This window comes from Octodon degus, unplaced genomic scaffold (assembly GCF_000260255.1).
Source record: "Octodon degus isolate 3935 unplaced genomic scaffold, OctDeg1.0 scaffold00112, whole genome shotgun sequence".
NCBI lineage: Eukaryota > Metazoa > Chordata > Mammalia > Rodentia > Octodontidae > Octodon > Octodon degus.
Genome location: NW_004524688.1, coordinates 5,496,264 through 5,510,037, shown reverse-complemented (window position 1 = coordinate 5,510,037; position 13,774 = coordinate 5,496,264). Strand labels below are relative to the sequence as shown.

Here is a 13,774-nt window from a genome sequence, read left to right as displayed (position 1 = left end):
AACAAGAACAAGAAAAACAAAAGCAAAGACAGAAACAGGTTAACATGTAACAACTCAAAACAAGAATAGCTGATTAACAGTGATTGGTATATTTTCTATTTTTATCATCAAATCTGTTGCTCAGATTAACAGTTATAGTTATGCAAGATGGGATATATGATTGAATATTACCACATGCTTTCAAGAAATCTTAAATTTTTGTTCTTGATTCTCATTTTCTTTTACTACCTTTTTAAAAAATTTACTTTAAAGAGTATAGTAATAATTGATATGACATTAGAAACAGTACACATTTAGAAGACCAAGATGATAGGTATTTCAAGCATGGTTTTAGTATTACACATAGCTGCCCCCAATGTAGTTGCTGAGTTCACAGATATCAACATGGAGTTAGTCAGGGTGAGACTTCTATCCATTAACTGCTATTTTCAAAAACCTGACAGAAATTCTTAGGATTATTGCTTTATCCAACTTGTATACATACATGTATGGTTTTGCCCCTACCTTGTTTCCTAACTTTTCTCCTTTCTCCCTGTTGTTCAATCCTTAAGTTGTTTCTTTCCATTTAACTGTCTGTTATATCAGTTTTTATCTCTTTTTTCTGCTCCTTTTCATATTTGTTCCCAACAATAAGATTTATCTAGTCAAGGCTTCAGAAGATGACACACAACAACCCATGACTCTGACAGTCACCAAGCTTTCTCTTGTCATCTGACAGGTGCTCTTTCACCCTAAGTGGTGAGCCATAGCATCCCAAGGTAGTTGGAGGGCATAGAATCCCAGTAAATAGAGCCTACAGTCCCTTTTAGCTGGTAGTAGCTATATAAATATGAGACCTCAACAACCCTAAAGAATTATGAGAATTTATTTCTTTTAGGGGAAATAAGGCAGAAGATTAGGGTGAGGTCAGCCAGCTGAACAAGTGGGTGTGACCTGTCAATCACAGAGATCAGATCCAGGATGCATGTGTGCACACACACACACACACAAAAAAAAAAAAAAAAAACGGTTCCTATAGGGCTCTTCCTAGGACCAATTAGAAAATGCTATTTTCAATTCTTCTGCCTCAAGATCAAGCAAGTTTTTGATAGGATGGCCCAGATTCAACATCAGCCTAAGGAATGGGGGGACAGGAAAGACCTCTGCCATTAATCTTGTAGCCACTGTGGTCTCTTTCAGTGCCCCCAACGCCCACAGAGCATACTTCTTTCCTATCTTTAATTGGCCCACACTCATTCTTGCAGAGCACACTTCTTTTCCTACCCAATAAATGTAAAAATCTCACTACCTTAAAAAAACTTTAGGGAAAGAAATACTAAGAAAATGAATACACAAAATGTGAACCTTGTTACATAATGGTCCTTCCCGGTAATGCTATTTAGAAGGACAATGAAAAAGCTCCAAGACAGCAAGCTCTGCCTGCATGGGGTTTCAGGCTGGTTCTCAGCTACGTGTGGTAGGCAGTGGAAGGACTCAGTGCCCTCTGGCATCGGCGGACTCAGGAAAAATTGAGGTCACTAGAGTCCACAACAAGGGACTCTCCATATACTCTCATCTAAGCCAGCAGCAAAACCACTTTTATTGGGCTTTGTGAAACATCTTCAAATGAGTGGCTCACAGAATAGTCCTCCCTAAAAAGGTGTGTACAGTGGTTAAACTCTCACATTTTACAAACAATAAAACTCAGCACCAGAGGATACTACAAAGTGTCCCTGACCCAACTTCACAGCAGGGGTGCCCCCAAGCCCTGATATCACAGCAAAGGAGACCTTGTCCCCAACCTCATAGTGAGGGTCTCCCTGTCTGTTGCCTTCACAGCTGGGAGCATCCTTGATCCCTGACCTCCCAGTGTGTGTGTGTGTGTGTGTGTGTGTGTGTGTGTGTGTGTGTGTCCCAAGCCCTATATCAAGGCTGAGGTTTAAGGGTTTATGCCTCAGCCAGGTGCACTGCCCATGTATGGGGTTCTGTTTGCTTGTGCCTTCCCTTCTAGTGCTGAAACGAACTCTAGCAGTGAGCTAGGGAATTTTTCCTCCCTTTTGGTTATTCTTTTTTTTTTTTTTTTTTTTCAGAACCGGGAATTGAACTCAGGCCCCTGCGCTTGCCAGGCAAGTGATTATTCCACTGAGCCATCTCCCCGGCCCCCCTTTTGGTTATTCTGAAGCAGGATCTTGCTTTGTAGTTCAGGCTAACCTTAAACTCACGATAAACCCCAGGCTGACCTCAAAGTACTACAATCCTCCTGCTTCATCTTCCCAAGTGCTGGGATTATAGCTGCTATGTGCTACCACACCTCCCAAGAGCTAAGGAATATTTAGCTCAAATCAATGAGACTCGGGACATCAAGGGCTTTGCACTGGTACACAATGGAAGCAGACACAGATGTGGAGAGGTAGAAAAGGCCAGACCAAACCCAGGGCAAGATGTCAGGACAGGGTGTGCGCCATCTGGCTTGGAGCCCAGCAGTGTGGGGAGGGAGCCAAGTCTACTGCAGGCAGGTCAGGAAGCAGGAGGTAGAGGCTACAGACTGACTAAGGGTGTCAGTATTGTCAGACTGGCTGCTGAAACAGGAAAATGACCACTGTGGTGGAAAAACTGAAGTAAGTCAACACAATTGCTGACTCACTAAAAAAGAGGCTAAACAAACACTGAGTTATATGTTTTCTATTAGAACTGGAGATTTAGGATCAATGCCAACAAAGAGTTCCTAACTAGGAAAGGAGCTTAAGGGCAGGTGTTTGATCTTACATGAAGAAGGCACACTGTGCAGGCATGACCTCAGTGACTTCAAACTAGTTTCAGCATCATAGCCCTCAGCAGGTAGGCCTTCTACTTAGGAGAGGCATGGAGTTGAGCATGTGAGACTCTCCAAGGGTTGCTGGTGCAGCTGGATAAGTGTGGGGCTACCACTACACAGCTGTGTTCTCTATACCTATGTTCACTTATCAGCATGAGGCAGGGGTGTCCAGGGGTCCAAACAAGTGAAAAACAGGGGCTCTAGGGGTCTGTAGGGAATTGGTGGAAAGGGGTTACAGGGGTCCACAAGAGTTGGGGGCACACCAGTGATCTGGAAGAAGGGGTACTCAGAGATACCCAATGGTCTTCTGAGAAGACAAGCCAGCACACTTCACCTGTTGTCCTCTGTCTCAAGATCAGCCCTCAACTTGAGGGACGTCACTCTCGGGGGTAAGTAGTCCCTACTCCTGCCACAGACACCTGAAGGTTTTACTATGGAGAATCATGCAGCCTTTGAAGGCCTGGCTCCACTTTGGTGAACTGTGGGCAATCACACCACTGCACTGCTTAGAGAACAGGGCCCAGGATGACGCAAGCTCCTGCTGCACAGAGCCATCTTGAGACTCACCACCCAGGTTCCTACAAAGAGCCAGGTAGCCAACTGCCCTGCCATCCAGGGAAGCCAACTCTAAGCAGCCTGGCTGAGGGGACTCCTGAAAACTGGTGGCCCTGCCTATTCTTCTACTGGCCCAAAAGCAGACAAAAGGCCCTGATCACCCAATTTAGCCCTGGAAAGCAGCCAGGGAACTTACCCTGAGCCACTCAGCTCCCCTCAGAAGCTACCAGGTGGCCTTGTAGCATGGATGCAGTAGAGCCCCTGTCCTCAGAAGCTTGGCCCACAGAGCCCCTGAGCAAACTACTGCTCCAGCCCACCCACCTCAGCCCCTTGAAGCAGCTGACCAGGTGTCACCAAGAGATTCTAAAATGTCACCCACACAGTCCTCTGTCACTGACAGGCACTCCAATCCTCTACCAGGCATGTAGCATCACAATCATCAGGGTACCACCTACCCACAGCCTATGGAAACAACCAAACATCCCACACCTGCAGTGGGGGCACCACACCCTGAATTGACAGTGAACCTGCCCCACCAAGGGAAATTCATCCTAGCTGTGTGCCATCCCACGACCCCTGCAGCACTTAGAAATAGTGCAAATACTAATTACAGCTAAAGAAGCTATGTGGACACAGCACTAAAATTCACAACTGGGACTAAGGCCAACCCAGCACATCCAAAAAACACCCAGCTAGCAGAGGGCAACCTTTAGGTGCTTTTAAGCACATTGCCAGCAGACATTCTACTACAAGAGCCACCCTATAGAAGTGATGGAGACAGCTCACCTAACAGGTGCATACATACCCCAAAAGTCAGTGTGACACCTGCAAAGGAACACAACAGCTCTCTAACAACAGAGCTGAAAGACAGAAAATTAATGAACTGTCTAGTAAGAAATTTAAAAGAATGATTTTAGGAAAACTTACTGAGATATAAAAGAATAACAAAAGACAATACAACAAAATTAGATAATTCATGCTATGAATGAGAAATTCAGCAGAGAAACATAATTTAAAAAAGCATAAGACATGGAGGTAAAGAACTCAAAAATGAAATAAAAGTACAGTGGAGAACCCAGGCTGGTCTGGAACTCACAATGATCCTCTTGTCTCAGCCTCCTAAGGGCTGGGATACCAACATGCCCAACTAAGAAATAATTTCTGGGCTTAAAGATAGGTCTTTTGAAATACCCTAGTTAGATAAAAAATTTTAAAGGAATGAAGAAGGACTTTGGGACTTACAGGGCACCACTAAGCAAGGAAACATTTGCATTAGTGGAGTCTCAGAAGAAGAGAGGAGCAGAGAAAAGACACAGAATGCCTCCTCAACAAAATAGCTGCAGATGGGGGGTCAGGGAGATGGTTCAGTATAATAAGCGCTTGCCTGGCAAGCGCAAGGGCCCGAGTTTAATCCCCAGTTCTGAAAAAAAAAAAAAAGCTGCAGAAATAAATACTGTTTAAGATTAGCAAAAACTAAGGAATAGGGCTGGCCAAATAGCTCAGAGGATTAAAGCGCCTGCAAGCAGGTGCACGGGCCAGGCGCTCAATCCCCAAGCCGGCCATGCCAGCCCCGCCCCCAGGGTGCACTGAGATGCCAATTTAGACTGGGCATGGCGGCATGCCTGTAATCCCAGCTCTTGGGAGGCTGTAAACAGGCATATCACTATGAGTCCGATCTAGTAGTGAGACTCTGAACACGCTGCAGACCCTTCCCTAAAATACAAAAAAAAAAAAAAAAAAAACAAACTAAGGAATATATCAACACCAGAGTAGCCCTACAAGAAATGCTTAAGGGAATCCTATATTAGAAGTAAAAGAAAGAAGGGCCAGGGACATGGCTTTTATGGAGGCTACAGAGAGGCCCACAGGGAAATGGCAGGGCTCCTCTGGCCTGAGACAAAGGGAGCTGCGAAGCTTAAATGGGCTTTTGCTAGGGGTGGAGCTTGAGGGCAGGTTCAGTGACGCATTAGAAGCTGATTGGGCTTTTTCTTTCAGCACAAAAAGGGTAAGAAGCTGTATTCAGGGCTGAGGGGAGAAGATGGGGGAAGTGGTCATTGGGAAGATATGCTGCTGTTTTGGGGCTTCAGCCATGTTAGATTGCCATAGTGGTTCAGCAATTCATACAAAAAAAGAAAAGAAAATGAACAAAATAACAAAAGTATATTCTTAGCAATAACAACCTTAACTGGAAATGGATTAAACTGTCCAATTAAAAGATTCAGACTGGTCAAATGGATCAAAAACAACACCTAATGATATGCTGCCCACAAGAACCTCACTTCTGTAGGAGATACATGGACTGAAAAGTGAACAGATGGAAAAGCACATGTACCATCCAAGTGGAAACCAAAAATCAGCAGGAAATTATTCTTATATCAGATAAGATGGACTTTAAATCAAAAACTGTAAGCAGAGACAGAAATTATGACTAACTCCAAAAAAATCAGCAAGAAAACACTAGAGTTAAACGGTACCTTAGATCCAGTGAATCTAACAAACACTTACAGAGCATTTCACTCAACAGCTACAGAATGGAGTGTTCTTCAGAGTAGATCATATGCTAGGCTACAAAACAAGTTTCCAACCAAGCCAAACCAAAAGAAAAAACTAAAAATCACAGCATGTACATTCTTTAGCTACAATGAAATAACACTAGAAATCAACAAAGGAAACTTTAGAAATTGTACCAATCATGGAAATCAAGCATTCTCTTGAATGAAGAAATCAAAAGGGAAGTTTAAAATTTTCTTGAATCAATGAAAGTAGAACATACCAGAACCTATGGGATACACAAAAAGCAGTACTGAAAGTGAAGGATATGATATTTCAAATAATCAAACAATGCAACTTAAAAAACTATATACAATATGTGATCAATATATATGAATAGTTAATTTTTTTCAATTTTTATTTTGTATTAGTACATGTTTGCAGTATATAATGATTACATCCTCATGGGAAGTTGGCTCACACATATAACACATCTTTATTCTTTATCATCCCTTCTCCCCACCCAACCTCCTCTCTCCCACTTGCAAAAGATCTATCTCCCTATTTCTTATTGTCTATCTTTCATTTTATTCTTTATTTATATTTTGGATTTCTCATATAAAAGAAACCCAAACAGACCAAAAGACAAGGACTGAAATTAAATCAGTAATCTTTCTTTTTTTTTTACTTTTTAAATTTTTTTTCCATAATTTTATTGACAGACAAATAGCAATAAGACAGTTTCAAATCAAATTGGTAGGATAGTTCCAATAATTAACACATTGCATACTGTCTTCCTAGTGGTTATTTGCTGTACAAGATGCAGACATGATATCCTGTTTACAAACACTATTACAACAAATCCCTCTATTCATAAAGAGAATGTAACTATATATCTTTTTTTTTTTTTTCAAAACACAGGCTTTCCTTTTTTATTTTGCGATGTAGAAAATTCTTAAACATTACAAACGAAAGAATGAGCTGGGAAAAACTACACTTCATGGTAAACAAACAGGATTACAGAACCACCTATACCAGAGACCTGCCAGAAACTACTACACAACAACACAATAGGAAAGTCAAGCAAGGACCAGTTCTAGAGCAGGAAGCACAACTGGCCCTTCAACACACAAAGACAGAAACACGAACTCCAGGAAAGATAAAAGCAGGCGTATAAAGCTGCAGGGTCTCTTCTCAGAGTTCCCTGGAAAACCTAATCAGAGCTTTTATTTCTTGTTTAGACCTTGTTGAGGACTGCCCATCTACTCATCTAGTTTTTGTTTTGTCTTGCTCTTCTTCTTGTTTTGATATGGGGGTCTCATTATGTTGTCCAGGCTGATCCCTCACTGGAGCTGTCAGTGAAAAATTCTCCTAACTTAGCTCTGAAGTAGCCGGAGTGCAGATGCGCATCACCACACCCAGCGGCTGGACTTGCACTGACTGACGCACCCTGTCTGGCTGTCAGGTTGTTCTTTGCATCCATGTTGGTTCTGATGATCTGGAGACCCTGAAATGTTCCCTCTTGTCCTTTGCCTCCACAGTTCACAGTGTTTCATTACCTGGGAACCATGTCACAGCTGAGTGATCTGAGGTCTTCCACTGTTGATCTACAGGAGCAGCCCTCTCCCTGTTCCCTGTTCCCTGGGGCCTAGGAGACCTTGGGCCTAGAAGTGGCTTTCAGGAGTACTTGGCTTTCAGCATTACTCAGTTTGCCTTTTCAAACTTCGTACCTTGCAAACTTAGAAACACTGCAGTGGGAAACACTTTAAGACAGGGCATTAGCTAGAGTACAGGTAGGAGGAGGGGCTGAAGAGAAAGACCTGAGATAAGGCAGCCACATCCAGGGCAGCAGTGCTCAGCGTCCACCTCTGTGGACACAGGTCAGGCAGCACCAGACTCCAGCTGCTTGAGTTTCTCCTGTAGCCCCTGAAACTGGCTTTGACCCCGGTCAATGCGCGTCTGGAGGCTGGCTATATCTGCAGCTAGCTGAAGGCCATCCTGAAAGCTGGCTTGGGCCTGCTGCAAACTTTGAGGAACAAGAATTCCGAACCAGTTCAGGGGGTCCTGTGGAGCAGAGAGCACTGGCTCTGGAATCTTGGAAGGGCCCTTTCGCCTGCGCAGACCCGCCTCTCGAGGCCCCAGCTCCTCGGGGGTCTGGGCTTCAGTGCTCACCACCCTGAACGTGCGGCGGCCGTCGCGGTCCTCGCTGGCTCGCACGCAGACCCGCGGTTCCATGCGGCTGGCGTACTGCAGGGGTCCCACCGACTTGGCGCCCATGGCGTAGCGCGCCTCCTCCACCCGGGCGTTCAGCGCCGCCCGTTTCGTCTCCAGCTCCTCCAGGTCGCTGAGCAGCTGCAGGAGCAGCGAGTCCAGCTCGGCCCACAGGTCCCGGCCACCCATAGCCGGCCACAGTAGCATCCCTGCGGCGCCGAGCGGGGGGCCACAGCTCCGGCCTCGCAAGGAGCTAACCACCCTGTAACTATATATCTATCCTAACCATTTTGAATACACAGATACAAAAGACATTCATTTACATATCCCCTTTTTTGTTTAGTTCCGTCATTTGAATATTATAGGTGTGTTAACTCAGCAAAAATATTCTAAAAGAGTCCAATAGTCCATAATAGTATTGGCTCTTCCGCTTGACTGGTAATGTCAGAAATTGTTGACCTGAGTCCCCTACAGCTCAACATAACACCATGGCTTTACTTCTTGTGCTTCATTTTTATACTTTTCTGCTGGATGGTTAAGACCAAGATAAAGCAAGACCTATGCAACAAGAGTTGTAGCTTTTGTATCTGATAAGGCCAGTCAAATCCCCTCAGGATTTATCCTGAGATCCTGTACCTCAGATTGTAGATCCTTTGTCAGTGTCAGCCAAGTAATCTTTCTTAACAATGAAAATTTCAGGCTTCACTGTTGAAACAAAAAAAACCTAGGCCAGGGAGATGGTTCACTGGAATAAGCGCTTCCCTGGCAAGCACAAGGGCCTGTGTTCAATCCCTGGTTCCGCAAAAAAAAAACAAAAACAAAAACAAAAAACCACACCTAACACTAATTTTTCCTAAATTATTCTGAAGTATTGAAAGGAGATAACTATTCCAAACTTATTCTATGAGGCCAGCATTAGCCCTAATACTCTAATACCAAAACGAGACAGACATGACAAAAAACTGATTTAGATCCCTGAACACAGATGCAAAAATTCTTCATAAAATCCTAGCAAACCAAATCCAACATAACACAAAAAGATTACCCACTATGATTAAGTGGAATTTATCTCAGAAATACAATGAAGGTTCGGTTCAATGTATCCAAATCTATAAAAATACATCACATCAATACAATAAAAGATAAAAACAAAAAGACCACTTCAACAGGCACATAAAAAAGCATTCAGTAAAATCCAATATCCTTCATGGTAAAATCCTCAAAAAAAATAAGGTATAGAGCAACATAGTTCAATACAGTAAGAGTTATATATAACAAACTTAGAGCCCACATCATACCGAAGTGAAAAAAGCTGAAATCATTTCATCTGAACAAGACAATAGGAGGAAGCCCACTTCAGAAATCCATCTCACCACTCTTAACACAGTGTTAGAACAGTGACCCAAAGAAGTAATATAAAAGAAAGAAAGAAAGAAAGAAAGAAAGAAAGAAAGAAAATCTAAATAGGAAAGAAGCATGTCAAATTATGTCTGCTCACAGATGATGTGATTTTACATACAGAAAACCTCAAATACTCTACAAAAAACTATTAATACTGATAAGCAAATTCAGTAAGATTGCAGAATACAAAACCCATCACATCCCAAGTCATTACCTTTTATATGCCAATAAAAATTGCTGACAAAGCAATCAAGAAAGCAATTCTATGTACAATTGCTGCCTCAAACAAGCTAACACAAAACAAAGGAATAACTTTAATCAAGGTAGTGAATAATTTAATCTACAATTACAAAATATTTATAAAACACATTGAAAAGAAAACACAGAAAAACTGAAAGATGTCTCATGTTGCAATTCCTATTACAATACAAATGACGTTCTTCTGAACAGAAACATTCTTAAAATTTATGTAGAAATAAGAAAGACCTCAAATAGCCAAAGCAATTCTGAACAAAAAGGAACAAAACTAAGTGCAGCAACATCCATTTCTACCATCAGTGACCATCAGCCAGGTTGTCTGTTTGCACAGATGAAAGTCACACCACCAGACAGGGCTTCAGGGCCTCCAAAGCCCAGCCTTGGAGTCACCTCCCCTGGGTGAAGTATATTATCACCAGCAGACATTGTCAGACTCCGCTCCTGGACCATGGCCTGTGGGGCGAGAGTGGACATGGCGTCCCGGCTTCCTCCTGTCCCAGCACCCACCTTGGCCTGGCATCTTGTCAGGGTGGGTCAGTGCCACTAAACCATGTGCCCATGGAGCCAGTACATGCCACGTCGAGAGAGTCTTACAGTCTGTGTGTCTTGTGTTGGGAGGTGGGCAGTCCTGTGGGAACGTATCTTGTCTCCATTTGGGTAAAAGGAACCACCCTACTACACCACGTCACTGGAATTCCCATCGCTTTTGTGAGCCATGTTGCATGACCTAGTACCTAGTAAACTGTACTGATTCAAAAAAAGGAACAAAACTGAAGACATTACAATAATTGCTCTTTAAACATACTACAAATCCATACTAACAAAAAACTGTATGGTACTAGTATAAAAACAGGTACTGGAGGTCAGGGAGATGCTCAATGGAATAAGTGCTTGCCTGGCAAGTGTAAGGTCATGAGTTTGATCCCTGGTACCATCAAAACAAAAACAAAAAACAAAGCAAAAAAAAAAAACAGGTATGTAGACCAATGGAACAGAGTAGAGAACCCAGAAATAAACTGTGTCCTTAGTCAACTGATTTTCTACAAAGGTAGCAAAAGCATACACTGGGGAAAAAAGTCTCTTCAGCAAATAGTGCTGGAAAAATTTGATATTCACATGCAGAAGAAAGAAAACAGGCCTCTAGCTCTCACTATATGCGAAAATCAACTCAAAAGTATAAGGCCCAAAACTATGAAACTACCAAAACAAAACAAGAGAAAGACTAGAATAGGTAAGGATTTTTCTGATGAGATCTCAAAAGCACCAGCAACAAAAGAAAAAACTGAAAAATGGGATTGTATCAACCCAAAAAGCTTCTGCCCAGCAAAGGAAATGACCAGCAATGCTCAGGGACAACCAACAGAATAGGCGAAAAATATTTGCAAGCTATTACCTGTAATGTTCAGCTTTTCCATTGCTGGGACACAACACCCAGTACCCACAACTTAAAGGAGGAGAGGTTAAACTAGTTCATGATTTTGGGGGATTCAGTCCAGTGTTGGCAGACTCATCGTGGTGGGCAAAAATATCATGGTAGACAGATGTGACAGAACGAAGATACTTAGTTCATGGCAGAAAGGAAGCAAGCAGGGTAACAATCCCAGACAAGAAGGGTCACAAGGATCAGATATGGCACCCAAGGTGACACCGCCATGACCTACCCAGAGACACCCAATAGTGTGTTCCTCTATTTCCTTGGATGAGCCTCCAGCTGATCAAGCTGGCACATTCAAGCTTACCCATCACAATCTCTAGAGAGGAGACTGATTTTCAGAATATGTAAGTGACTCAAACAACTCCATTACAAAAAACAAAATCTGATTTAAAAATGTGTGAATGACCTGAAGAGGCATTTCTACAAAGAGGACATACAAATGACCAACAAGTATACATAAAAATGTTCAACATCATTAATCACCGGGAAAAGCAATCAAGCCACCAATTTAGTACATTCCTCCAAAAACCAGAAATAGTTCTAATACTTCTTCTGATTTTTGCTTAAGTACATTTTTATTTTTGTTGGTACATGGTAACTGTACATATTCAGGGGGCACAGTGTGACATTTCAATACATAAGTACAATGTGGTCAGCTCAGGGTAATGGGCACATCTATCACCTCACACATTTGTCATTTCTTTGTACTAGAATCATTCAAAATCCTCTCTACTAGTAATTCCAAAATATTCCATTAATTGTTGTCACCCATAATTACTTACTTTGCTATAGAACATCTTTCCAGTGCATCTTCTCCGCAGTCCTGTTCCTCATACCCAGCCAGGCTCTGGGAACCACTGTTCTATTCTCTATTTCTTTGAAATTTACTTTTTAGCTTCTACATAGAAGAAAGAACACGTGAACATGTGCTACTTGTGTTCCTTTTCATGACATTTCATTCAACACTATATCCTCAGTTCCACACACATAGCTACAAACGGTATTTTGTTCATTTTTATGGCTGAATTACACTCCACTGTGCATCTCTACCATCTTTCCTTTGTCCTTTCACCTCTGGGTGGACACGAGTTGGTTCAATGTCTTAGTTACTGTACACAGTACTGCAGCGAGTGAGTACTTGTATCTTTTCCACATGTCACTTTCCTCTTCTTGGAGCACACCAGTAGGAATACCTGAATCCTTTAAAGTGTGGAATGACAACCACAGCCACTCTTGCCCCCTGAGGTTTCCTGAGTACCTGTAGATGCATAGCTGTAATGCATATCCAGTCACAGGAAAGGGCTGGATTTACACCCCTCTATAAGCAACTAAAAAAACACACAAGATGCAGCTTGTGCAATACAAGGCCATTCTGGTCAGTGATAGACTGTACACTCTGTGACTTACACACACAGAGCCAACTAACACTGCATCTCCCACATGTATTCCTATTAACTAACTAAAAAATGTGAATAGTCCTATAATTATTAGGCATATATTTCCATATGTTAGCAATGAACAATGGAAACCAAAATTAAGTACACAGCAGCCTTTGTATTGCTACCAAAAAAAATGTAATGCTAGTGAAATAGGTCTCAAAGAAGATTTAAATAAATGGAGGGGTGCAGACAATGTTGATGAACCAGGACACTCAACATGGTACAGATGTCAATTCTTCCAATTTGACTTATAGGTTTAACTCACATCTCATCAAAATCCCAGCTGGATTCCTCATAAATGTAGACAAATGGATTCAGAAAGTTATATTGAAAGGCAAAGGAAATAAAATAGTTAAACCAATTTTGAAAAACAAGAACACAGTAGAAAGAATCACACTACCAGTTTTAAGATTTAGTTTTCCAAAGAGTGCAAGTTAGTGAAGTAAGGGACACAGGCCAAGGAAACAGAGTAGAGGAGGAGGACTGCATACAGAGGGTCAACTGAGTTTGTGACAAGGGTCTAAAAGCAATTCAGAAATGCAGTGTTTTCAACAAAAAAAGGTGCTGAAACATTCATAAGCAAAACCAAAGCAAGCAAACAAAAATCTTGATGTCTTAAAAAAAAAAAACACCCAGAAATTAATCATAGCTCAATTTAAAACAAAAAACTCTAAATCTTTCAGAAGATTTTCTTGAAGAAAATGTTTATGATCAAGGATGGGCGGAGCAGTCTTAGATGTTAACACCTAAAGCAAGCCATTAAAAAACCAATTAGGCCCATCTCGGTGTGTGTAGCACCCTCTTTTTCCTTCCTGGGCGACGAGATCCGGTAGCCAGAAATCCAACATGTCGATTCTCAAGATGCACACCCAAGAGATCTTTGACTCTCATGGGAACCCCACTGTGGAAGTTGACCTCTATACCTCCAAAGGTCTCTTCCGAGCTGCTGTGCCCAGTGGGGCCTCCACTGGCATCTACAAGGCCCTAGAGCTGCGTGACAATGACAAGACCCGCTACCTGGGCAAGGGTGTGTCAAAGGCTGTTGAGCACATCAATAAAACTATTGCATCTGCCCTGGTTAGCAAGAAACTGAATGTCGTGGAGCAGGAGAAGATTGATAAGCTGATGATCGAGATGGATGGGACTGAAAACAAATCCAAGTTCGGAGCGAATGCCATCCTGGGAGTGTCT

At 42.3% G+C, this 13,774-nt stretch overlaps 2 protein-coding genes across 2 annotated transcripts in view; both read right to left on the bottom strand.

Moving 5' to 3' along the window:
* Nucleotides 1–13,774, bottom strand: part of B3gntl1 (UDP-GlcNAc:betaGal beta-1,3-N-acetylglucosaminyltransferase like 1) — a 147,278-nt gene that overhangs the window by 43,787 nt on the left and 89,717 nt on the right. The window lies entirely within an intron of this gene.
* On the bottom strand, nucleotides 7,650–8,239 carry LOC101584454 (coiled-coil domain-containing protein 115-like). The gene has a single exon (XM_012516549.2). The coding sequence runs from the start codon at nucleotides 8,237–8,239 to the stop codon at nucleotides 7,721–7,723; it is 519 nt and encodes a 172-aa protein (XP_012372003.1). The 3' UTR covers nucleotides 7,650–7,720.

Excerpts from the sequence above, each read along its gene's own strand:
- LOC101584454 (XM_012516549.2), bottom strand. The coding sequence starts at position 8,239 with ATGGGTGGCCGGGACCTGTGGGCCGAGCTGGACTCGCTGCTCCTGCAG.